Source organism: Pantherophis guttatus, chromosome 2 (genome assembly GCF_059756535.1).
Source record: "Pantherophis guttatus breed Tessera chromosome 2, ASM5975653v1, whole genome shotgun sequence".
In the NCBI taxonomy this organism is placed as follows: Eukaryota; Metazoa; Chordata; class Lepidosauria; order Squamata; family Colubridae; genus Pantherophis; species Pantherophis guttatus.
Window position 1 is genome coordinate 21,252,689 of NC_142064.1, and position 27,806 is coordinate 21,280,494.

The 27,806-nt window shown below is 39.0% G+C and overlaps 1 protein-coding gene across 6 annotated transcripts in view; it reads left to right on the top strand.

Annotated features, from left to right (window-relative positions):
- The window catches only part of SPEF2 (sperm flagellar and cilia associated 2), a 116,379-nt gene that overhangs the window by 36,222 nt on the left and 52,351 nt on the right, over positions 1–27,806 (top strand). For 3 of the 6 annotated variants that reach the window (XM_087888208.1, XM_087888212.1, XM_087888210.1), the window contains exons 11-19: positions 2,187–2,406; positions 5,693–5,823; positions 8,682–8,769; positions 10,655–10,731; positions 14,287–14,390; positions 18,218–18,474; positions 20,151–20,256; positions 21,059–21,216; positions 25,978–26,127. In XM_087888208.1, the coding sequence (XP_087744334.1) occupies positions 2,187–2,406; positions 5,693–5,823; positions 8,682–8,769; positions 10,655–10,731; positions 14,287–14,390; positions 18,218–18,474; positions 20,151–20,256; positions 21,059–21,216; positions 25,978–26,127 (1,291 nt within the window). The remainder of the gene's footprint in view (positions 1–2,186; positions 2,407–5,692; positions 5,824–8,681; positions 8,770–10,654; positions 10,732–14,286; positions 14,391–18,217; positions 18,475–20,150; positions 20,257–21,058; positions 21,217–25,977; positions 26,128–27,806) is intronic. The other 3 variants (XM_087888209.1, XM_087888211.1, XM_087888213.1) reach the window with 2 other exon arrangements.

The following is a 27,806-nucleotide window of genomic DNA, read 5'->3' on the forward strand; positions in this document are numbered from 1 at the left end:
CAACTGCTTTACTTTACAACCAAGTAGCAGGTCCCAAATGCGGTAGTTTAACAAGAACCACCTGAAATAAATAACATGCCTATAGTTCTGAGTTACCTGTATGGCACTCTTTCTTAGAAACTTTTTTTAACCCGCTATGTGTGTCCTTTGTTTTTGTTTTCTGGTCTTCACTAAACTGAGGGCAGCTTTCACTCTTCCTCTTCACATTTTAAGATAATTGCCTCTGTCATGTCCAAACAATAGCAGAAGGAATTACAAATATTCCGTATTCTTAAGGTTAATAGACTCTTCTCCCTCCTTTTTAAAAATTTCCAGAGGTGGTTTGTCAAAGTACAAACAACAAAGAGACTTGGGTATCTCAGAGACAAATTGATTAATGTATAAGTTTGTATTGATTACTGCTCAACATCAGATTAATTATTCGTCCTGCTTTGGCAAGAATGTTTGGTGTATTCCACTTTTGGCTCATTTACATCTGGTTACACCATGTTTAGTGCCTGGATTTGTATTCATGCGTTGGAGTTTTATAGAAAATAAGGAAGATATCTTTGACAGAGATATACAGGTGCTGTTGCTTAGGCAAAAAAGGCTTGCATATCTCCATTGAGGCTGTCTTCTTTCCTCTCCACAATTCTTTCCATCTTCTGTTTCTTCACTTCCCACATGTCTTCAGAAATTAGGCTTGGCAAATTCCCTGGCCAGAGATTTAAAAAAGCACATGGGATCTTGGAGCAAGAGAAAACCTATTTTGTCAAAAAATTTCAATTGTGCTGGCAGAGTAAATATAGTCTGCAAGCCATTATTTTTCTCAATATCCATGCTCAGGGAAAATCTGATAATGCAGGTTGCAAAATATCTTAGGGTTGGTTTGGTTTTTTTTTTTGTAATATCATTTCTCAAAACACAGTCTTGGCTCAGAAAGCTATTTTCCTTTGCTAATGAAATTGAAACATTAATGGGCATTTTATTTTGTTTGGGGAAAACATAATTCATTCTCATTGTTTAATGCAACTGAGTACAAATATTTCATGCTTTGAGATTTTGAATGAAAATGCCTGGGCATATATCCAGTACCTGAGCCATTGTTGGATACTGCCATTCATAAAGCAAAAGCAAAAAAAAAAAAAAAGTGAATTTCACCAGTTCCCTTTTCTGCTGCAAAACAAGAGTGAGAATCCAGGGAAATTGCGTCTTTCTTTGTTCTTCCTCTGATTTCAAGCCTATTCATAAAATTTTCATATTAACAATATAAACCAATCCTAGTAAATTGAGATCCAAGATAATAGCCAAGAGAAGAACAAATTATGTCATCTTTGAAGTTCAGAAGCAAAAATAAGTTAAAGTTTAAACAAAAGAAAAATCAAGCCTTCTATTGGGAAGAAGGAAAGGGTGTTCATGTTGCCAATTGATACTAATGACAAATCACATGGACCTTTATTATTAATACTAGTAAGAACAACCTTCAATGTGGTTTGTTTTCAAGTAGCTTCCATATGTGGTGAACTGCAGCTTCTTTAATTGTCAGTCAGAATGGTCAAAACGCAACTGGAAAACATGAGTTTGGGAAGTGTTGATCACATTATAATACACCTATAGTACCACTGAAGTCAAAAGCAAGTTTGCTAATGATAACAGCAGGAAGAAAGTCAGGCAATTTAATTTATGTCATTAAGATAGAATTCCTAGTGAGACCTAAGTTAAATGGGGTTTAAGTGAGCAGGTGAAATTTATTACACGAGTGAAGCCTGTTAATTCTCATATTGGTGATTAAAAAAATTAAGCCATGGACACACGTTTTGCACATAATATACATAATACAGTGGCTCGTGATCTTCCTTAGCATTTCTTATAATTGAAACCCAACAGGTGTTGTTTGGACATAATTTTCAGAATTACCAGTCTACGCAGCCTTTGGAATTACGGGAATAGGAGTCTGGATAACAGGATATCTGGACAACGCCAGGTTGGAGAAGGTCTATTTTTATTAATGGCTGTAAGCCTTGTGAATTTTGCATGAGATAACTTTCTGCAGCCTTTTCCTTTGTTCAGATAATATCTTATACAGCTCAATGGAATTTACTGTTAAATAAGCTCCCATGGAATTGTGTTTCAATGTGGTTCCTTTTTCCAGCAGCCTGGATGGATTCAAAATGTTCCATTTTATTTTGTGATTTCTCTTACTACAGGCTATGGTTGAGGAGTGGTACCCTCCTGAAGAGATCAGAGTAAATAAACCACCTCCTGATAATGTAATATTGGGTCATGTGATTCATAGATTGATGGAACTTGTATATCCCCCAGAACCGGAACCACCACCATCTATATTTTCTCCATTTCCTTTGAAAGGTTGCATTTTGGGAAAGCTCTATAGTGGAAAAACCACCTGCTTAAACTTCTTGGGAAAAGGTAGGGTGGATTTCTATTTTCCCTAGAATTTATTTTCCCCTTGATGTCTTCATGTTCTCTGTGGGACAGAAAGCTTCCCCCTTTCCTCTGAGTAATGTGTTTCTTCAAAACAGTTTATGGGGGACAACATCAAAACTGAATATAGGAGGACTCCATTCTCACACTTGATACCCACTTTTTCAGACACATTCCCCCTTTTCTTTCTTTTCCAGTATCATTTTTTCCTATCCCTGCAGGCTCATCATATTGAAATGTACTAGGGATAAAGAGGAATGTGATAGTGATTAGAATGTAGCAGTTAAAGGAGAAAATATAAAAAGAAAAAGAAGACAACATTAATCAAAGCAATGGGTTGCCAATTGAATTTGACAGTGCTATTGAGAGTGTTTGGGTTAAATGTAAGTGGTGAAATGAATAAAGAAAACTACAGGAGTTGCCTGAATAGAGCAGGTGATGCTTTTCAGAAACAGATTACAGATATTTCCAAGAATTGTGAAATGCTAATGTTGATGGGGGGATTGTCCAATATCTTAACACATGTACAGACAAAGTCTGCTAAATAGGATCCTTCCGGGAAATTCAAGACATACAATATTCACTATTTTCTCCTTCAAAGAAAGAAGCACAAGGTGACCTTCTGCCCTTAACTTGGTAATACCATTAGAGAAGAGTACAGGTAGTCTTTGACTTACAACAGTTCATTTAATGACCGTTCAAAGTTACAACGGCACTGAAAAAAAGTGACATGATAGTTTTTCCACATAAACATTGCAGCATCTTCTTGGTCAAATGATCAAAATTCAGATGCTTGGCAAGTGGTTCATATTTATGACAGTTGCAGTGTCCCGGGGTCATGTGATCAGCTTGTGCGACTACCTGACTAGCAAAGTCAACAGGGAATCCAGATTCACTTAACAACCATGTTATTAACAAATGCAATGATTCACTTAACAACTGTGGCAAGAAAAGTCGTAAAATAGGGCAAACTCATTTAACAATATTTCACTTATAGCAACATAATTTTTGGGCTCAATTGTGGTCGTCACTTGAGGACTACCTGTAATAGAAAAAGCATAGTTTACTGCAACACTGGGGAATGCAACCATGCAATACTCCATATAATGATTTCAAGGGAAGCTGACAGTGATTAATTGGTTTTAATTATATTTGTAATGTGCTTAATAGTACTTTCTATTCTACACTACCCAGAGTCATTTTGTGAGAGATGGGTGGCCATATACATCTATTAAATAAATAAATAAAAATTGGAGATCTGCCTTAGATTTAAACCTTAAATTTTAATAAATAGCTATAATAAGTAGAGTCCATGGGAGGAAAATAAAAGAAAAAATAAACAGTACGCCAACTACTGAATGAAGATGGCAAAATGCTCAAAGCAATCAGGGAAAGACAGCTGTTTAACTTTACTTTGGCTCAGTTTTAAAAAAACAACAGAGTTGGAAGGGACCTTGGAGGTCTTCTAATCCAATCCCTGCCCAAGCAGGAAACCCTAAACCATTTCAGGCAAGTGGTAGTGATCAGTAAAATAAAAGAGCAGGATTGAAACTTGAGGTTCACAGAAATATAGTCAGGGAATATATCTTGACTTTGGATGAGTTTAAGTCTCCACATTCTAGGGCAAGGGTCAGCAACCTGCGGCTCTGGAGCCTCATGTGGCTACAAGGTTCAATCCTGGGCAACACATTCCTCACCTCTGTCTAATAACCTAGATGAAGATGTGGAAGGAATCTTTATCAAAGAACTTATTCTCCAAAAGAAACAAAATTCAAACAATATTTATTAGATTAGACCAGTGATGGCTAACCTTTTTGCCGTCGTGTGCCAAAAGCGGGGGGAGCAGGGGGGTCATGTGCATGCGTGCCCACATACATAATTCAATGCGCCCTGCGCGAGACCGCCCCATGCTTTTGCTACGCAATGGCACGGTGGGTCTGGTAGGCTGGTTTTTTGCCCTCCCCAGGCTCCAGAGGCTTTCTAGGAGCCTGGGGAGGGTGAAAACAGCCTTCCCCACCCTCCCAGAGGCCCTCCAGAGGCCAGAAACAGCCCATTTCCCGACTTCCAGTGGGCCCAGAAGGCCCGAAAATCAGCTGAGCTACGGCAGTGCTTGCGTGCCCACAGATATGGCTCTGCGTGCCACTTGTGGCACGTGTGCCATAGGTTCGCCATCACGGGATTAGACAAATGGCTGAGGATAACGCAGTTTAAAAGAAACAGGTGCAGTTTTAAGAAACCAGCGATATCTTACAGGCTTGCATATGAGAGAGTGTGGGTAATGCATATGCATACTGTATACTTGTTCACACAGACACACACATAGAATTGTTAATATTTGTTACAAATGTCTAGATATAGAAGCTGTTAGTAGAATCAGCAATGTAATGTTGCTACAAAAATGCCATTTTAGGCTGCACCAGAAGAATTTATAAATGGTTCAGGGGAGGGTTAAAATCAGCAAATGCATATTGAAAAGGACAGAACCTTCATTGCTATCTATTGACTATCATTTTGGGGTTTTGACACCCATCTTGGAGGTCATTGAATAGACAGGAAGTAGTTGTTCTACTTTTATTTGAGTTTGTTTAACTAAGACCTGCTCTTTATAGTTCCATTTTATAGGATACAGAGCACTGGATTTAAAAGCTAAAGAAGATAGGTTCTGATTTAATGTTACATTTAAAAAAGCAAGAAACATCTTAACAATGGAATTAGTAGTGCAGATAACCAGAAATTAATTATGTGCTGAGAATATTTCAATCCTAGTCTGGGCAGGAGAATTGGACTTGATGACCTAAATGACCCCTTGCCCCTCAAGACTGCAATCATACTAAAAAATGCCAATGACTATTTGTGACTTCTTAGGTACAATCCTGTTTAGAAAACAGTACTGTCAATTAAACATAACAAAAGCTAGCAGAACAAATAATCTCAGTATTTATTTATATATATTCCAATGAAGTTCAATACCTTTGGGGGTAATTTAAAATGGCACTAGCAAACAATTGGATGGATCAGTGAAGTCACTCTGAAAGGAGATGTGCTACCTTGCCCAGCAACTAACTTTGAACGTGTCTTCAAATTCCTAAATCTTAGGAGGAAAGGATCCATATTAAGCTCCTTATATCATGTGCCATAAGCATTTTGATCCTGGGGTTTTCGCAAATCCACAAAGTGTTTTTTTTTCCTTATCTATTTCATGGCTCTTTTATCATCATTTTATGATGGCATAAAATATAAGCCCATTACAACTTTGTTGTCTCTGTGTCAGTTTTTAATATCCAGGTCCTATCTCTGGATGCATTGATTGAAGAGGCAATTAAAGCCTTCCATGAAAATGAAATTGCGATTGAAACTCTACATCCAGTCACTATGGAAGACTCTTCCTTGAATCAAATACATGTAAGTAAAACCTGGCATGGAATGGTAAACTGAAATTGTGCTTCTAAGTACTGTGTGCTATGTTTGACCAGACCAAATAGACTTTAACAATTGATACTAAGGTTGGCCTAAAATAAAAAAAAATCCATTTATGTCCTTCCTCATCCAAATACTTCCATAAACTGTTGATTGGGGGGGGAAGGCCTCTATTTATTTGTACAAGTGCTGCCATAATTTTCAGTAAAGTTTGCAGAGGAGAACTTCACAGATTAAATCTCTGTTTTCTATCGTGCCTTGTAAGAATAACTCTGTTTTAATTCCACTGCCTAAAGCAGCTTTTTTTGTTTTAGTTGGTATTCATATATTGAAAATAGTTTTTTTCTAATGGTTCAGTGACAAGATGAATGTCTGGTTATTTGAATTATCCAGGTTTAGGAATGTTACTCTTTAGTCCCACTTCAGGATTGGTGTGTAACTGGAACGGTTTCTTGGATTTACAGCTCTTGGTCAAGGAGGTAGATGGCAATTGTGGCCAAAAAGAATTCACAAATTCATCTAATGATTCAGTCCTGGATTAATAGGCTGTTAGGAGAATTACTCATGCTTTGGTCATCTTGTACCTAGACTATTGCAAAGCCCTCTCCATGCTGCTGCCGCTTTACAATTCAAGGTGCTGGTAATCATCCAGTTTGGTCTACTGGTTAAATCACCAGGCTAGAAAGCAGGAGTTTGTGAATTCAACTCCTGTCGTAATCATAAAGCCAGCTGGGTGACCTTGAGCCAATCACTGTCTCTCTCAGCCTAACTTACCTCACAGGGTTGTTGTACGGAAAATAGGAGGACGAAAGTGTATTAAATATGTTCCCTTGGGTTATTTGTAAAAATAATAAACAGGTGATATACAAATAAATAAAAACATAAATAAATAATTAAACAAATAAATAAAAGTCTTTATAATATTAATTAATTATATGTCATCAATCTCTCAGCGAACCAGGCTCTAAGGCTGGATAAAAATATCTAGTCTTAGAGCCTGGTTTGCTGAGAGATTATTTATCTTCTGTGGTTTCTATCTATCAGGTAGGATCAGACAGAGTCAGCATTCTCTGGGTCTCATCTGTTCAACAGTGTTTCCTGGTGGGACCCAGGAACTACGTTTTGTCTGTTATATGTAGCTCCTGACCAATGAAACTGCCTTCCCTCAGATATCCATATGTGCTCCATCCTCCCCTTATTTAAATGACAAAACTTGGTTCTTCCCCTAGGCCTTGTGCTAGAGTGGGTGGGGAGATTCCTTGTGTGATGAATGGTCGGTTACATCTTGTCTGATTTTTCTTTGGACATTTTCTCTTTTGTACTGTTTTGTTTTTATTTATTTGTCATATTTAAGAGCTGCCCATCTCTCACACAGAGGGGTGATACAATACAATAAAATATCAAAAGCATAAAAACTGTGTAAAATTTAAAAGAGGCAGGAATTTTTTTTTTTAAATGATTAAAATAGCAATAGCACTTAGGCTTATATATCACTTCATAATGCTTTTACAGCCCTCTCTAAGCAGTTTACAGAGTCAGCATCTTGCCCCCAACAATCCGGGTCCTCATTTTACCCACCTCGGAAGGATGGAAGGCTGAGTCAATCTTGAGCCGGCGAGATTTGAACTGCCAAACTGCAACTAGCAGTCAGCTGAAGTAGCCTGCAGTACTGCACTGTAACCACTGAGCCACCTCGGTGGGTGGCGAGGACTTTCAAGTTGTCAACCATTTCCATGGCTGCATGCTCATCTGTCCACCCCAAACAAGGGCATAGAGCATGTTTTTGTGCCTTTATGGAAAGCCAAAGATAGAGGCCGGCCTCACGGGGAGGGCGGGTGGGGGGGCAACATCAGAGAAGGCTTTCTTCCTGGACTCTTGCCAGTCGGAATTCTTTGGCTGACAGGATCTGCAGAATACCTTCCCTGCCTGACTGGGTGGGACGGGCTGATGTGACAGGATAAAGACAGTTCTGTAGCATTAAATCCCCATGCCATATAGGGATTCAAAAGTCATAAACAGCACCTTGAATTGGATCTGGAAGCAGACCAGCACCCAATGCAGCTCACGCAGTACAGGTGTTAAGTGCATAATTCTTTGGGCTCCCAAGTTTTCTCACGAGGCCACATTTTGTAGTAGTTGAAGGTTCTGGATACTTTTCAAGAGTAGAGCACATTGCAATAGTCCAGATGGGAGATGACCAAGGCATGAATGATCAAGTGAAGAACTTCACTATCCAGGAAAGGGCATAAATGTTTTAAATAGTTTGCATACTATATGCCATCAGGAGTCATGAAGGAATCGAATGGCCTTATAAATTTAATAAACAAACATGTGGCTCACAAGAATATATGTACGTGTATTCCATTCCCACTTTGTTTGTGCTTATCTTTTACATCCCCACCCCAAATTTGTGAGTCCTTGTCCTTTTCTGAATCAAGAGAGCTGAAGGCATCTGATCAATTGGTTGCATACGGTTAGTTTTCATTGGGAGAAAAAACAACCCGTGACAATACATTATGTGTGAATCCAGTCATTAGGATTTATAAATAACAATTGTTTATCAAATTGACAGAAAGGAAGGATAAATCCAATACATTAATAAATAAATTGTACTCACCCAGCAAACTAGGCTTAACCAGCTATTGCTCAGTCCAAAGTAGGAACCCAGCCATTGTTTCAAAAAGTGTTAATAATGTTCTTTCACTAGATTCTTGTTGAGTTCTTAAAGTATTATATACTTATTCAGTGTTGATATTTTACAAAACTGTCTTCCAAAATTTACCAGTGTTTTACAAAGAGAAAAAAAAATGGCTAATGATTTTTTTGCTTGTTTATTTGAAAAGGTTCTAAAAGAGGCTTCTAGGGCTTCATTGGTAGTATTGAAAACTTATGAGTCAGCAGAACAGAACATAGCAATTGAGGAGCCCAAAGGTAAATCCATAAATAAAAATCTGATGTTGGAGTTCAATGTTTATCCACACCAGGCCTAAAATGAGATGGCCAAAACACAAAGCTCTTGCTTTGCCAAAACTGCCACATGAGGGTTGCAAAAATCCAGGTCATCCCTGGATGGCAGCATAGAGTTCCAGAACATTATAATTTGTTACCACCACATATGGTTGCAGATACAGCCCAGCTACAGTAGCCCAAGTTTGCAGCATTCATTTTTATTTTATTTTTTTGATTTATATGCCGCCCTTCTCCGGAGACTCAGGGCGGCTTACAATGCGTTAAGCAATAGCCTTCATACTTTTGTATATTTTGTATATTTATACAAAGTCAGTTTATTGCCCCCACAAACTGGGTCCTCATTTAACCTACCTTAGAAAGGATGGAAGGCTGAGTCAACCTTGAGCCTGGTAAGATTCGAACCTGCAGAAATTGCAGGCAGCTGTGTTAATTACAGGGTGCATTAAACCACTGTACTACCAAGGCTCTTTTTAATTCATTGTGTCTGGTCCTTCTCCTTACAACAGGATTTGTTAACAATTTATATGCAATTGTAAGTTTTTGCAACAGTTCTGTTACTGTAAAGCTGCCACCTAGATCACTATGTAAAACTTTGACATTAATACAAAGTCTTATCTCAGACAATTTCAACAAGTTTGGCAAAATGCTGAGTCAATGATTCTTACCATCAAAGTCCTTTACAGAACTACAAATTATAAGTTTCAGGACCAGAATTTTGCACATGATATGTGTGGAGATGGTATAATTAAGCATGGCGAATGTCTCAGGGTATGAAAGTTGGGTGCTTCTAAACTACTTATTCACATTCTCTCTGCATTGGAAGAAAAGGTTTTTTAAGTTTAAAATTATTGATTTGTTTTTCCATTTTTGCACATATTTTATTTTAGCTCATATGCTTTTTTTCTGTTTCTGGATTACTAATGTAAACATGCACATTGGTATTAAAAGATGTTGATATAGTTTTGGTTTATTGATTTAGTTCACATGCAGTGATAAGAAGTTATTTGTTTTTCTCTCTAATGTTTTTCCTGCAAGTGCAGGATCCATTTTTTTCAAATCAATAAAATGTTCATCCATTGGTTGTGACACGAAATTAATTAAGTTGGGCTGAAAGAGAGTGACTGGCCCAAAGTCACCTAATGGACTTTCATGCCCAAGATGGGGCTAGAACTCTCAGTTTCCTGGTGATTGGCCAAAAATCAGCCAACCAGCTTTCATGCCTAAGGCAGGACTAGAACTTAAAAGTTTTCTGGTTTCCAGCCTGATGCCTTAACCTCTACACCACGGGTGTCAAACCTGCGACCTCACGTTGCCGTTACGTGACATTTCGCGATGTTTTTTCCTTCGTGGAGCTGGGGTGGGCGTGGCCTGCACATGACACATCCGGCCTGTGGGCTGCCAGTTTGACACCCCTGCTCTACACCAAACTGGCTGTCAGTTTGATAAGTTGCTAAATAATAGTCATGATAGTAATGTGGTGGAATGAGAAGAATTGTAGCTAATTTGAAAGTTGTGACCGTGATGAAATTCAGGAATCAAACAGAGAAATTTTGGGATTAAACAATTCTTGGGAACTGGATACATAGTCAGTAAAAAAATAGTGAACAGACAGAACTGAGAAATTCATCAGTAATCCATTCATTTCAGTTCGTGTTATACATACGTAAACATTTTTATACACCTTAGTATTAAATGTTATTATGTATCTTTAAAAAATGCCATTGTATTGATGTTAAATCAGTTTTGAAGATTTGTTTGGCACAAAGAGTAGTAGATCCTGCACAAGGAATTAATGTTAATATCCAGATCCTAATTGTTTTGCTTTTTGGTATTTTACTGTTCCTAGAAAGTATTGAGAAAACAAGCTCTGCTATGATGATTGACCAAATGGAGATAAGTGAGGCTGAGGATGAATTAACCAAAGTATGAACTGGATTTTAATTTCTATTGTATTTAGATATTAAGGTTGTTTCTGACAAAAGTCTGAAAATTGAAGGTACAAAATAGACATCAATCAATATACAATTTATTTTTCTTGTTCCAGAAAATAGAATAGAAACAATAATTTCCAAGAAATTAGAAAGTTTAGACTTGGAAAGAACGTTTTGATGATATAAGCCATAGACAATTTTATATGTGTGTGGATATTATATACAAATATGCTGGTTTGATTGGATTTGTCAACCAAACTGAAGAAAACATATTTTATACCTATGCAATTATTCCAGCCTTTTAAACTATCATTGTGGTTTTTCAATTCAGCTTCAGAAGCTAAACTCAGCACAGCTGGGTCCCTGGGGTCCTTCTATATTTTGAAAAACATGTATTTCATTTCTTCAGGTCAGTTTCATCAATCTGGTTTTATCCCTGTTTGTTTGGGATTGAAAGTGGGAGGGAGGCCACCAAGCTGGGAAAAGTTGTACAGTTTATTAATTGTTCAATTTCATGAGGCTTTTAAAAGAAGGTTTTTAACCTTCATTGCTTCACCATCCAAAATAATTTGAAACTTCTTAAATGCTGTCCCCAGACAGCAGCATCTAATATCATATAGCTAACTTTTAGAAAGTAGTTGCTCAAAGCTAGGGGAAGATCATTAATTGATTAGTTCTTTCTTTGAACCTAAATAACTCTTTTGACTATAATTTATGCTTGAAGATGATCCATGTATGTTTTTGAAGAGAGTCTGAACTGAGCTGTAAGAGGAGAGCTAGGAGTCAAGCCAAGGGGATAAAGTTGGAAAGCAATTGTCAATCAATAAAGACTATAATGGGCAAGGCAAAGCCAATGCTAGACTGGATGCCCTTGTATCCTTCGCTTGAAGAGAGTTTGATATTTTCTCCACTCCTATCTAACATGTACATGAAGCCAATTTTCTCCACTCCTATCTAACATGTACATGTCACTCTGAGGTGAGGCATGATCAGTATGCTGGTGGAACTCAATTATATATCTCTGCCCCTCACAAACTACACACTGATGTTGATATCCGGTCTTGGAGCCTGAGGTTTGTGGATGTCTGAATGGGGAACAACAGATTTCAACTGAATCCTGGCAAGACTAAGTGCCCTTGAGTTTTACGGTCTTTTGGATCTGGGAGTGTTATTGTTTGCAGCATTTTGTTCCATATGTGTTGTTGTGCAGTCATGTCTGACTCTTTGTGTGACCATGGACCATAGCACACCAGCCCCCCCTTCCCCCATTCTCTACTGTCTCCTTGAGTCCGCTCAAACTCATGCCCACTGCGTCGATGACACTATTTAACCAAGTAAATATCTGCTATCCCCTTCTCTTTTTGCCATCAGTCTTTCCCAACATCAGGGTCTTTTCCAATGAATTTGTTCAGTGTATAGAGTCATAGAACTGTGGATTTGGAAGAGAATAGAAGAGTCATCTAGTCAACCCTCTAATGTGCCAGAAACCAATTAAAACCATTCTTGAGAAGTACAGCATCTTTTAAAAAACCTTTAGAGAGGTAGAGCCCACAGTCCCTGTCTCCTGTAAGGTCTCTTGCTTCAGAGGGGTAGGGGTGGGGTTGGACTAGGTGACCTACAAGGTCCCTTCCAACTCTTGTTATTCTATTCTATTCTATTCTATTCTATTCTATTCTATTCTATTCTATTCTATTCTATTCTATTCTATTCTATTCTATTCTATTCTATTCTATTCCATTCCATTCCATTCCATTCCATTCTTGTTCTGTCCCCGTCTCACACACGCACACAAACTGTCAGCCAGGAGTTAATAAAACCAGCAGTCAGGAATTTCTTTGAGATAACAGAATTGGCAGCAATCCAGTAGCTGCCTGCCAAAGACTTTACTCACAAAGGGAGGTTTTTCTCCTCCGTCTGATAAACCAAAATAAGTCCACAAAGCCAAAGAATTGTCAAGTCCAGTCCATAATAAATCCAAGGAGGGCAAATCACGAAGTTCCAGAAACGCAGTATGACTTGCTAGCTTTTCAGTTTTGTCCTTCACAAGGCCTGAATGGCCACCACACCCCCTTTTATCCCCTGTGGGGTGTGGTCCATTGACTCAGCTTAATCTCTAGCACGCCTCCTTCTCTGCTGTGCGCGCTTGTCTTTCCGATGCTGTCGGGGATCCAGCCAAGACTCATCTCCGGCGCTGTCTAACTGTGGCTGCTCGGAAGTGCCTGGCTCCTGGCCCATCTCTTGGCCTTCAGAGGACACCTGAGGCACTGCCAGAGAGGAGGGTCCTGGAGAGGGAGGCCTTGCCAACTCCTCTCCTTCACTTTCGGAGTCTTCTCCCTCCGATAAGACGGGCTCGGGGGCCGGAGTCACAACAATTCTATTCTATTCTATATTCTATTCCATTCTATTCCATTCCATTCCATTCTATTCTATTCTATATTCCATTCCATTCCATTCCATTCCATTCCATTCTATTCTATTCTATTCTATTCTATTCTATTCTATATTCTATTCTATTCCATTCCATTCCCTGTAGTAGATATTTCTGGTGCTATATAGTTCTTACTGTCAAGAATTTTTTCTTTATACTTAAACAGGCACTGTATGGTTGCAGTTCATACTCTTTATTTCTGATTCCAATTTGTGTGGCCATGCAAAATAGTTTCCAACCATCTTTCTATAGAGTACTGTAGAAGTTTCATTCCTACTGCAAATAAGTGCTTCCTGAGTAAGCATCTGACTGACATTGCGACTGCAGCAAAAGGTCAAATCCCCCTTCTTCAACGTCCTAGAATTTGATTCAGTCCTGACTTCCTATTTGAGCTATTAAAGAAAATCCAGCTACTGAAAACATGTTTAAGAATCAAGGTATCATTTAATAATTGACCACATAGTAAAGATGAATTATCTAGGAAACCACTTATTTCCGCACAGGCCTACTGAGTATTTATCTTAAATCTAAGATGCTGTACCAATTACAGCACAATTTGCTGATATTCAATAATAGAATGTTTTTTGAACTGAATAAACCTCTGACAGAGATAAAGTAGATCCTTGCTGTGGATTGATTTCACCAAAAATTTGAGTTTTCTTTGTGCTCCTAGGTCTTTCCTTAGTTCAGCAAAATCCTCTAATTTCTGTTTAATTGTTTTCAAACTGTTAGTTTTATTGTTTTTACTCTTTAAAATCTTTTATGTTAATGTATTCATATAATTATTTTTGGGTGGTTTTTTGAAAAGATGACTGTATAAACTTGTAATAATGTTTAAAAAGCTGTAGCAACATTAAACTATTTAAAATAAGTCAATTATTTTCTTCCCATATTGAAATAAGCATTCCAGGTAGTGATGTCTTTCTGAATGATTTGTTTTTAGGTTTTAATTAGAATTCTGCCTCCCATAGTGCACATTTCATTTTTTTAAAATCATTTTCATTGTTTTGAGCAGAAGGGTGGGATTTAAGTTTAATAAAGAAATGCACACATGTGGGAAAAGTTTATGTTTTTACTAAATTTGAATGTCTTTTTAAATGTCTCTCATAAATTCCACAGCTTTCTATTCGTGCTCAGCTTGGTGCAGGAACAGAGACATTGTTAAAGAAAGGAAAAAACATTCCAGATGAATTACTAGTTGGCATCATGGTGGAAGCTATTAGGTATGACATAAATGTCTGCTTAACTTTTAATTAATAGTAGGGTGTTGTTGTTAGTTACAAAGTCGTGTCTGACCCACTGCGACTCCAGGGACAACATTCCTCCAGGCCTTCCTGTCCCCTACCATCTTCTGGAGTCCATTTAAGCTCACACCTACTGCTTCAGTGACTCCATCCAGCCAACTCCTTCTCTGCCGTCCCCTTCTTTTTTTGCCCTCTATCTTTCCCAGCATTAGGCTCTTCTCCAGTGAGTCCTTGCTTCTCTTTAGGTGGCCAAAGTATTTGAGTTTCATCTTCAGGATCTAGCCTTCTAAAGAGCAGTCAGGGTTGATCTCTAGGACTGACCGGCTTGATCGTTTTGCAGTCCAAGGGACTCACAGGAGTCTTCTCCAGCACCATAGTTCAAAGGCCTCAATTCTTTGGCGTTCAGCCTTTCTTATGGTCCAACTTTCACAGCCATACATTGCAACTGGGAAAACCATAGCCTTGACTATACACACTTTTGTTGGCAGGGTGATGTCTCTGCTTTTTAGTATGCTGTCTAGATTTGCCATTTGCCATTACATTTGTCATTGTAATGATGCTTAAATTAGTCTAGAAATTAAACAGTCTCCCATTAAACAGAATAAGAATAAGAGCTTGTTTACACAGACAGGAAATATTAATCATAACATCAAGTTTACGTTCACTGTCTAGCTTTTAGAGCTTTGTGGCTCTGAAATGTCACACAAGGAAAATATATCCACATTTCTGCAAGATGAAACAAACAAAATAGTATTTGTTTTGCAAATAACACCACTGCAAATAACAAATGGTGTACAGGTAGTCCTCAATTTACAACGTAATTGAGCCCGGAATTACAGTCATAAGTCGTGGTGACTGCTAAGCGGGTTACCATGTGACTGTGCCCAGTGTTATATTTTTTTATGGCAGTTGCTAAGTGAATGCTGCAGTCCTTAAGCAAACCCATTTTTCTTCAATGGGCATTTTTTGCTGGAAAACAAAAGTAAACACCCGAAACTGGCAAACTGCCAAAAATCACAGTCACGTGACTGTAGGATGCTACAAACAACCATAAATGCGAGCTGGTTGCCAAGCATTCAAACTACCATCACGTGACATAACCAGATGATAAATTGCTCTGTGGAGGTGTATTGATATTTCAAATTGGTTACTAAGTAACCAATCATTAAGTGAGGACTACCTGTAATTTTATTTTTCCTATATTTACATTTTGGTTTGTTTTATTTAGCCTGAGCAAGCTTGTAAATGGGGTCTAATAGATGTTTGTAATATATAGGGGTCACAATCATTAATTTTATTTTATTTTTTTGTGCCTTTGAATCAGTCTTAACTCTTGGCTACTTCCTGGAGGAATCATTGCAGTTTTCTTGGCAATATTTTCAGAAATAGCTTGCTACTTCTAGAATCATAGAGCTGGAAGGGCCTTGGAGGTCTTCTAGTCCAATTAGAGAGAGACTAGTCTTTAAATCACCCAGCTGACTTTAGACCAGTGATGGATAACCTTTTCCGGACAAAGTGCCCAAAGCACACATGCCAGTGGTGGGTTTCCCCTGGTTCGGACCGGTTCGCAAGAACTGGTAGTAAAATCGGTGGGAGGCCCCGCCTACCGCCCCAGATGTCATCATCAGCAATCTGCGCATGCGCCGAAGCAAGGCGCGTGAGCAAAGCGATCACGCATGCACAATCCTGTTGTGAAGTGGTAGTAAAGTTAAGTAGAACCCACCCCTGGCACATGCGTGAATGCGCGCACCCCCGAACCCCCAAAATGCAATGGGTGTGCGCCCCCGCACATGCACCCTGCCCCAACGCATGTGCCCTAAGCTTGTGCCCCACTCCATGCATGCACCCCCACATGCATGCACAGCCCCCTGCACATGCCACACCCCCATGCGCACCCCCTGCCCCCGTGCATGTGCGGCAAAGACCCGAAGACCAGCTGGCTGGTTGGAGGCGCATGCATATGTGCAGCAGAGCTGAACTGGGACGACAGCTCGCATGCCCACAGAGAGGGCATTGCGTGCCACCTCTGGCACACATGCTATAGGTTCACCATCACGACTTTAGACTATGGCAGGACTAGAATTCATCATTCTAGGCTAGCGCCTTATGACTACTTCATCAAACTGGCTCTCTTTTAATGTTTACACAAGTTAAATGATTGTGATTATGAAGTCTAAAAAGATTATTTAATGAAGTGTTTCTAATCTTAATTTGCCTGGGGTTTGACTCCCAAAGTCAAATGTAGCTTTTCAGTCAAATATAGTTTCCCTAAATACTTGGCCCTGTTCTTCTTTATTTATTGAGGCAGAGGTATGTCAGTCTCTACAAGTGCCAAGAATTTTAGAACACTGCAATTATGAATAATCCTCAGTTTTTTTTCTTCTTACGTTATTCGTTTCCTTGTTACTTGTAAAACGCAGTGCTGTTTTCACACAATCAATTCCTGTAAGAATTACATTTTAAAGCAACTCAATATATACTTCCACCAGGGGGCGAATCACAATAGGATACAATATATAGTATTTCAATATTGATATATTTGCTCCAGAGATACCCATCTGCCTTCTTGCTTTTGCACTCCACCAAGTTTAGTGGTATTTGTGAAGGTATTTGATTCAATTGGATGGTCACTTCCCACCTTTTCTCTCCCTGTTCACTCTGAAGCACACCCCATCCCAACAACACCAATCAGCTGTTGTTCACCCCATTCCAGTACTGATGGAAAGCCCATTTTGAAAGAATTAGATTTTGGAAATGGTAAAATACCTTGAAGCCAGTGCCTGGGTAATGGAGGGGAGAGGACAGGCCCACCTGTCTTCTACTGGTGATCTCATTATATCACTGTTTAAAGTGAAGAGCACCAGGTTGGGACATAACAAAGCTGCTCAGGAGAAGAAAGAAAATACTAATGTAATGCCAGTGTAAGCAAAGACAACACTGCCTCAGCTATCATGTGGGAGTATCTTGAAGACACAGAAGAAAAAAGTTTGTTGGGGCATGTTTTTGCCTCAGGTTGATAAAAGTGAAGGAAAGCTCTTAATTTTAACTCATTTTAAGAGCACCAAACGTGGGAAGGTTGACTGAAGTGAGTTTACTCAGAATCTGTCCTTTTGATGTATCAAGAATTCCAAAATAGAAATTTTGGAATAACATTGTAAATGTAGCAGTGGAAGAAGGAGCAAATGCGGCCGCGCAGGTAGTGATGGGAGTGTCCTGACACTCTCATGTTACACCCCTCCTGCGGGACCTGCATTGGCTACCGGTTGCCCTCCGGGTGAGATTCAAGGTGCTAGTAATTACCTATAAAGCCCTACATGGCTTAGGCCCAGGATACCTGGCGGACCATCTGCAGCCAGCAACAGCTCCCTATCGCCCGGTGCGTTCTCACAGGGAGGTCCTCCTTGGGGTCCCGTCGGCCAGAGAGTGTCGACTGGTGATTCCCAGGGAGCAGGCCTTCTCTGTGGGCACGCCTACTCTTTGGAATCAGCTCCCCCTGGAGCTCCGGGTGGCTCCTGACCTTCACTCCTTCCGCCGTGATCTTAAAATGGTTATTTGGCCTGGCCGGATTGGACTGAAGGGGTTTTAAATGTGATTTTAACGGGTTCTTATATTTGTTATATTTTATAATTGAATTTGTGTATTTATTGTTGTGAGCCGCCCTGAGTCCTTTGGAGAGAGGGTGGCATACAAGCCCAATTAATTAATTAATTTGTTTTACTTAGAGTTTAATAATTTCTTCAAAATATATTTCATTTTTGGTCTTGATCTCTCTGTCAACCTCTCCCTGCCTCCCTTTTTTGATTCAGTCGGCTACAGCCAGAAAGGGGTTGGATCATGGATGGATTTCCAATGACACTCAATCAGGCCAAACTGCTTGAAAAAGCATTGACCGGACGAGATCCAGACCAGACAGAAACTAATACAATAAACTTGAAAAAGCCCACACTGGTTACAGACCCTGCAGCTCCAAAAGAGCCCCCTGTGCATCCACCTGGTCTTGACTTTGCTATTTTGTTAGATGTTACAGACTCCATTGTCATGAATCGGGTAGCAACAGAGAAGGGTAAGTTCAGTATTTAAAGCATGCAGCAAGGGGCAAAGCTTTTTGAGAGATTGACACCAGTACCTATAGTCTTCAATTAATGATGGATAATTAGGACCTGAATTTCCATCACTAAGCAATGTGGTTTTAGAGCACAACATCATGTAACCAATCTGCTTAGCAACGGCAGTTTTGGAACTCTCTGGTTACCATTGTTAAGCAAGAACCGTGTGGGTTGCTAAGCTAGGACCTCATGTCGACTGTAACGTCCAACGTCCTGCTGCTTCCTCATTTTTTTGTGGGAAGTTGGCAGAGAAGGTTGCAAATTGCAATTATGTGACTGCGGGACTTTGCAACTGTTGGAAATGTGGGCTAGTTGCCAACCACCCAGATCATGATCATATGATCACCGGAGTGCTGAGCGGCAGGGTGGATTTGATTTAAATCGAGTTGATTTAAATCACAATTTAAATCATGATTTAAATCACTAGTAAAAAGGCTTGATTTAAATCAACTCGATTTAAATCATAATTTTTAAAGAACAACTGTCATCTCTGCTACTCCTTTGACCCACTGTTGACTCACCGATAGTCCCAGTGTTGCAGAATATACAGCCTCGTGCTACATAACTAAGCTCCATTTCATGCTGAATAAACTAAATTATTTATGTATCTTAAATAGAAAACTATCTTACGATAGATTTTTACCCCAAAAGTTTTTTATTAAAATAAATTCAATAAAAATCAAAAAAATCCGATTTAAATTAAAAAAATCTGATTTTTTTTTTTTAAATCATTGATTTTTATCCACCCTGCTGAGCAGTTGCTGTACGAGTGGTATGGAGAAGCACTTGTATTGCATAGTAGTCTGTTGATGCACAAGCATTTTGGTGAAGCTGGGAAGAAGATCAATTTGTCTCTTTGCTTTCTTTTTACTTCTACAAACCTACTGATCAGTGGTGAAATTCAAATTTTTTTACTACCTGTTCTGTGGGCATGGCTTGGTGAGCGTGGCAGGGGAAGGATACTACAAAATCTCCATCCCCACCCCACTCCAGGGGAAGGACACTGCAAAATCCCCATTCCCTCCCCACTATGGAGCCAGCCAGAGGTGGTATTTGTCAGTTCTCCAAACTCCTCAAAATTTCCACTAGCGGTTCTCCAGAACCTGTCAGAACTTGCTGGATTTCACCCCTGCTACTGATATGTCTCTTGGTATCCAGGCATGTTGTAGAGTGCTCATCAAGAAACTTAAACTAGGATAGGGCTTGTTAGAGAGGACCATGATTTTTATAGTCAATCAAAGAAGGAGCCTACACACTTATTACAGCAGTGTATTGTTGTCCCAAAAATAATTTTGCCTTCTACAGTATAAGGCATTTGGTAGTTACAAGTTATAGTGTTAATCTATACAGAATGGAAAAAATCATATCCTAATTTGCAATTTTTATGCAGTTTAATATTATAGAAATACTCCCCAGCACCTAGTTGATTTTCACCTCGTTTTCTAGTAGAAGTGACCACTACAATGTGAGTTTCTGTATGTCTTTGCCTAAACCCCAAACAATCCAGTATTGGCATGCCCATCACTAAAGAGATTATAAATATCAGACACTATTTAAAGGATGTGATTCATCTTTCTTTAAATCATATAGCCATAGAAACATGTTTCAAAAGATTATTCTTTTTTTAATCCAGCAGCTGACTCCTGTCAAAGAGAACACAAAACCACTGCAACTTTTTCAGAAACAAAAATCCAGCAAAGAGAGGAATTAAAATCGGTGTGGGGCCAGATGCAGCACAGGTTAGTTGTATTTTGGGCTGGGAGAGGTAGCAAGAACTAAAAAATACAGAAAACGTTACCTAGATGATAACAAAATACGGGATTTTCACTGTATGCCCATAGAAGAAATAATATGGCTGAACATTGACTTTTTTTTTTGAGCCAGTTGATAAAGGTGAATAGATAATATCAAAATGCTACATCAGTATCATAATAGCAGAATAACAGTCGGAAGGGACCTTGGAGGTCTTCTAGTCCAACCCCCTGCTCAGGCAGGAAACCCTACACCATTTCAGACAAATGGTTGTCTAATCTCTTCTTCAAAACTTCCAGTGTTGGAGCATTCACAACTTCTGGAGGCAAGTTGTTCCACTGATTAATTGTTTTAACTGTCAGGAAATTTCTCCTTGGTTCTAGGTTGCTTCTCTCCTTGATTAGTTTCCACCCATTGCTTCTTGGCCTGCCCTCAAGTGCTTTGGAGAATAGCTTGACTCCTTTTTTGTGGCAAACCCTTAGATATAGGAACACTACTATCATGTCACCCCTTCTCCTTCTTTTCATTAAACTAGACTTACCCAATTCCAGGTTACGCAATTCTCAACATAGCTGGTAGGCATGTTTAGATATTGATTGTAGTCATTCCTTCTTATTTGGATTATGAGCATCATTCCATGTCCCAAAGGTGTTTTTTTCAAGAGGCAACGGGACTTCGAAAGATGAAAGCACCTTTGGTACAACCATGACCTGGATGACTGAGAATCTCCATAGACATTGAGCAACATTTCAGTATTTGGGATCTTGATTTTGATATTTTAATGTGTAGAATTATAGGTTTCCTCGACACTTGGCCCCAATTGGAAGCTTGGTATTCTGAACAGCAAAATATACTTACAAAAGTCAATGCAGACATTGAGGAAAGTCTTATGTGTCAAAGGATAAAAGAAATTTTAACAGGAGAAATCATCAAGATCCAAAATAAAGGTATGAAATATTACTTTATATTAGATTTTTTAAAAATGTAAAGGAGTCCTTGCGGATTTTACTCGCTAGTCATTGCCAAGTATAGGGGGTGGTGCTCATCTCTGTTTCAAGGCCATTGAACCAGCACTGTGCGAAGACATTTCTGCAGTCATGTGGCCAACATGATGTCATGGAGCAGTGTTACCTTCCCCCCGAAGTGATACCTATTTATCTACTCGCATTTGCATGCTTTCGAACTGCTAGATTGGCAGGAGCTAGAGAAAGTAACAGGAGCTCACCCCATCCCATGGCACTCAGGCCTCAAACCTGGGCTGCCGATTTTCCAGCCAACAAGCATAGTATCTTAACTGCTGAGCCACCACACCACCCTTTACATTAGATAAAGTAAGCGTTAATTACTGCCAAGTAGAGTTTCTTTTTCCTTAGCCTTCTCTTTATTTGCCCATAATGTTTAGATCATATTTTAATTTTAGGCATATCAAAATAGAGATCTTGCTTGTTTGTTCTTTGTGGATTTGTGAAATGTCTTTAAATTTTAAAATAAAAGATAAACAGGATGATGCTTTTATGTGGTCTAACGTAAAGGATGGAGCCAGTAATAATATGAATGCTATTTTTTCTTTCTTTAAAGTTTTCATTTTAATCATTATTATATACAAATTAAAAACACCATTTTTATTCTTGGTTGTTCATTTTGCTATATTCTCTACAATAATGGAAGAATGAAAAACCCCTCTTGCTTGTACTGTCTGCTCAAAAACAGAGGGAAATATTTTTAGAAACTCATCAAATGTTCCCATGTTTATGCAACAGAGATATGTAAGTTCAGACAGCCTCTTTAGCTGAAGTGCTATGACTATATGTTACAGTCAAGATGATAAACTGGTTTGATGCTTAATCAATGATATTGATTGAAATCATATCAGATTGTATCTGATGTCAAAGACATTGAGCCAAAAGTGTAAACAAATAACACACTGTCTTGAGACAACAAATGTAGCCTTGGGAAACAAATTTTTGTTCAGGCATGGAGGATGAATCATATGGAAAATGCATCCTCCCCTATGCAATGAGAATCAATTCTTTACTCATTGGTAGCTAGGAACCTCAATGTTAATCAACATTTAAATACAACAATAACAAACAATGAGCTGGTTCCAAATTGAATTATTCTGACCTATTGAAATAATAGCATTTTTAATTAGTCATTTCTGCTGAACCAAATTTCGTAGCTACTCCAAAAGTAGGATGGTGAGGTTATTTGTCTTGAGGAATTAATTAAATTAATTAAATGTAACAGACTTACTGTTAAATCTTCCTGGCAAATCTTTAAAAGTAATGGTTCTGTTTTTAGTTTAACAATCATGAGGTTTTTGTTTAAAATCTTTTCATTGAGAACCAATGGTTTTTGTTTCCTTATATTTTTGTTCTATTCTTATATTACATACTTCGTGATATAATATTTTGTTAACCCCATTAAACTTAATTTCTCTATTTTCTTTGTAACACAGCATCCTACCCCTATGATCTGTGCAGAAATACCATTTTTTCCTTCAAAATTAGTACATGCTAGAATTGTAGTCTTCGAAATTTCATTCTTTTTACTTATAAACTGCTCTGACTGCAATTTTTTTCCATAACGAATTCCTGTTACATTTTTCTCTACATAAGAGTTAATAATACACAGTGCTATCTGAAGGTTAGAATTAGAGAATTCTTTTTTGACCAAGTGTGATTGGACACACATGGAATTTATCTCCGGTGCATAAGCTCTCAGTGTGGATACAAACAACAAAGTGATAAATCATAAGATATCAATAGGAAAAGGTAATAGGAAAGATGAGAAGGCTAATAATAATACAGCCCTACTACATAGTTAGATATCCTTAGACATAAGACACTGCTGAGGGAATTAGGTGTTTAGCAGAGTGATGGCATAAGGGAAAAAGCTGTTTTTGTGTCTAGTTGTTTTGATAGGCAATGCCCTATAAGCAGTGTCCCAAGGGGCGGAGTTGAAACAAGTTTATATCCAGGATGTGAGGGGTATTTTTTCAACCCTCTTTCTGGATCATGCACTATACAGTCTTCAATGGAAGGCAGACTTGTTGCAATAATTTTTCTTCAGTCCCAACTATCCATTGAAGTCTGTACCTTTGTTGTGACCTAGGCCCAAGTAGTTATTATCAGACACAATCAGTCCTAAACAAACATATTTTATTAGAACATCTGAGAATTACTTCATTCTCAGCTTAGTCCAAATTAAGTCCAAAACAAATTCTTCATAAACAGTCCTTCGGCCTTATCACCAACCTTTGTCTACTTTGGCACCCTGCCAAAGGCTTTTCTTGGCAAAAGTTCAGAAGCAAGAGACACCAACAAGAACAAATGTAGCAACGTTGCTTTCCTACAAAGATCCTAAGAGCCATTGTGCTCTTTTAAGCCTTCTGGGAGGGGCCAATCATCTCCTGGCCTCACTCCCGAGTTGTCCTTTTTGCTTTAGCTACTCTTGCCTTCTGATAGCTCTTTGTATGTGTGCACTAGGAACAGGCTCCTCCTGTTCCTCTGCCTCTCTGCTATCCGCCTCTGGAGGCTCCGGAGTCTGCGCATCACTCCCAGATGGCCCTGGCCCCATCTCTGCCTCCGATGCAGAGCCCTCATCTGGGCCTTCCCCTGACTTCAGGACTGGCCCATCCTCCCTGTCCGACTCCGCTGCCACCTGTCCTGTTTGGCTGCTGTAGCAAACCAGATAGTTATAGAAGTACAAATCAACAGTGTATCAACAGCTCCTTGGGCAGCCTGAGCTTTCTGAGTTGACGTATGTATAGTTGTAGCATTTAAATAATACTATATAACAAGGTGATAGCCACAGTAATCCTATCTGCTTTATTTCCATGAAAAGCAGTGGATACTTTTAGAATCTTCCAAATATTTGGAAAAAAAATCACTGCTAAGTAGAAAGACATTTTTTTTTTCCTTTCAAAATGGTAGCAGGCTGCATCTTACACTGCATCTTCTCTTTTTCATTAGCTAGTAGATTGGTGTCTGTCTCCAAAAACCAAGAAAGACATGTAGAGTTCTTCTAGGCAGTTTCCTTTATTGTTCCTCACCTATAGACAGAAATCTTGCCAAACTAAAGCAGCTACAGATAGTTCTCGACTTACAACAATTCATTTAGTGACTGTTCGAAGTTACAATAGAAGTGAAAACAGTGACTTATTATTGTTTTTCACACTTATGACCGTTTCAGCATCCCCATAGTCACCTGACCAAATTCAGATGCTTGGCAACTGACTTGTATTTTTGACTGTTGCAGTGACCAGGGATCATGTGATCACCTTTTTGTGACCTTCTGACAAGCAAAGTCAACGAGGAAGCCAGATTCGCTTTAAAACTGTGTTACTAACTTAATAATTGCAATGATTCACTTAACAACTATGACAAGATAAATTCTAAAATGGGGGCAAAAACTTAACAAAAGTCTCACTTAGCAACTGAAATTTTGGCTTCAATTGTGTAAGTTGAGGACTACCTGTACTTGCATCATTAAAGATATACTCTGAGAACTTCTAGGGAAGAGCTATCTTGACCCTCTTCCTCCCAATCAAACAATCTAAAACTTCACTATCTCTTGGTCCTCTGGAATGCAGCCCCTCTCTCCTGGCAATCCAGATATTTCTCCCAGGTATGCGGTTTTCTCCCAAAATGTCTTTTGGAATTATTCTGAGTAACCTGATGTAACTTCCAAGGTAACCTGGGAGATTTTTAAATACTGTGAAGCAACAATGTGAGCTGCGGACAGTTCTAATTTCTACTTTTGAGATTCTGCATCATAAAATTGCAGAAATACAAATAGCATTGTTATGAGTTGAGCTCCCTTGCCAGCCTGAAGACAGAAATATATACAACCTTATGCATGTTGTATATATTTCCAGTTTATCTTCCCTCAAGGGAAACATGACTCTTGTTCAAGGAGAGTCAGATCACCCTAGCGTCTCCCTCTGATAATAAAAGATATTTTAAAAGATGGTCTTTTAAAAAGTTTAGACAGATTTCCAAAGAAGGTGTGGAAAGAGGCTGGGTAAGGTATGGAGACTTTCAACTTCTCAACAATTTCTGAAAATAGTTTTGGACCTCCAAGAAAATGGAGCAGTCTAAAATCAGTTATCAGTACTTGAATACATTAATTTCTGTACTCAAAGCTGCCATCCAGTATACACTTGCTTGGGAATAAGTTTGAATGATGTAGAACTTACTTTTTTGTAGACTTGTTTACACTTTCATGATAAACCTATTTAAACATGCAAAGGTGTGGAATCCGTCTCGGTCCAGAAGTTCTTGAATGCCAATCCCAACATTCCATGTCTTTAACCAAGCTGGGTTTGCTGGTAATTCTTGTTCAGGCAACATCTGGAAGGCCTCAAATTCCCTTAAAGTTACAGTTTTAAGCTGCAGTTCGTTACTCTTTTATATATTATTAGGAATGAGATTAAGTAAATAGAAGCATAGCAATTTTTATTTCTTTATATTCATTTTCATCTTATTTCTTTATTCTTTATTCTTTATCCATTGTAACTATATGTAAATCCTGGGAAATAATATTCAAGACATTTGAATATTTGCTGAAAAAATAATAGGAAATATTGTATAGTATTGTATTGTATTGCATTGCATTGCATTATATTATATTTATTACATCATTACTATATTGTTTGTGTGTTTGTTTGTTTGTGTGTGTGTTTTGCTGCTATTCCTGTACTGAAGGGAAAGAAAAGGAAAAGTTAGAAGCTGAAAAACTGAAGGTGGCCGTTCACCTTTTGCCAGAAGAATCATTCATAGAAAAAATGGAGGAAGCAGCCCTATTGCCAGAATCACAGGAGCCCCCACCCCCACCTCCAGCCCCTGCAACTAAAGGTTGGTAGAACTTCATGCATGCCCTCCATTTAGAAACTGAACTGACGCTCTAGGACAGGGGTGGGCAATTGTGGCTCTTTTACAACCTGTGGACTTCAATTCCCAGAATTGGCTGTCTCAGGAATTCTGGGAGTTGAAGTCCACAGGTTGTAAAAGAGCCACAATTGCCCACCCCTGCTCTAGGACAAGCCATTTTTGGCACCCACTTCTTTATGGTCACTTTTAAATAGTGTACGTTGTCTGTCTTGCCCAGGGGTGTCAAACTCAAGGCTTGGGGGCCAGATCCGACCCGCTGGGTGCTTAGATCTGTTCCGCAGGGCTGCCAGCAAAGAGCCTGTAGTACAGTGGACTAAAGCACTGTTATTAACATCTGCTGTTTGCAATTACTGCAAGTTCAAATCTCACCAGGCTCAAGGTTGACTCAGCCTTCCATCCTTTCAAAGGTAGGTGAAATGAGGACCCAGATTGTGGGGGGAATAAGCTGACTTTGTATAAATATACAAAAGTATGAAGGCTATTGCTTAACGCATTGTAAGCCGCCCTGAGTCTCCGGAGAAGGGCGGCATATAAATTAAAGCAAAAAAACAAAGAACTGGTGCCTCTGCCAGAGAAAATGGAGCACGGGAGAGCCATGTGCGGCCCTCCCAAGCTCTGTTTTTACTGGCAGAGGGTTGCAGGAGGCCGTCGCAGCCAGAAATGGAGCTTGTGAGCCCATTTTCGCTGGCAGAGCACTCTGGCCACCACAGGCACCCCCGACCTGAGTGACGTTGAGCTGGCCATGCCCCCCCCCTCCCCTCCAGGTCAAACACAACAGTGATGCGGCTGTCAATGAAATCAAGTTTAACACCCCTGTTCTTGCCCATGTATACCTACAAGCAGGTTGATGGCTTTACAGAGCTCTTTTCAATATAAGGAGATAAGAAGAAAGCCCCTTTTGGCTTTAACTTTATTGGTGAATTCCAAGGCCAGGCCTAGAAAATATACAAAAAGACTCCCTGAGAAATTTCATAGGAATGCATTGGGACAGAACCATAAACAGGAGCAGCGTGAAACAAATGTATTAGTCCTGTCCATAGCATGGTGCTGTCCTGATGCCAAATGAGAGGTACAGCGATGTGTATATATGTATATATTGTTGGATATATATATCCAACCATATAGAGCTTTAGCAATGGAGATATTTTGTAATTTGATTATGAATCTGCAGTCTTCAGCTGATCAGTGAAAAGTGGGATATAAATGTAATTAATAAATAGCTAGTGTCAAAAAAGTAAAAGCAAGCAGACAATTTTGTGACAAGACTTTCTCTATAATTAGATATATAGTGTTATGTAATGTCTGGGAGCCAGTGTGGTGTGAAGTTAAAATGCAAGACTAGGAGGAAGGATACTCAGGTTTAAGTCCTTGGGCATGGAAAATAACTGGGTGCTCTTGAGTCATTCACCCAGCCCTAATCAGTGTCAGGCTCTGTGATGAGCCAGCTGAGAAACAAGTCAGAAACATTGTCACTTCATGCATTGATAGTTTTGCAGTAAGAAATAAACAAATACAGTCCAAAACCAAATCTTTTTGCTTTCCAAGTAGGGCTATGATAATCAGTTACCATAGCCTAGAGTAAAGGTTAAGAAATTGGCAATCTATAGATATGATCAAGGTAGTAGCTTGGGAAGAATGGTCAT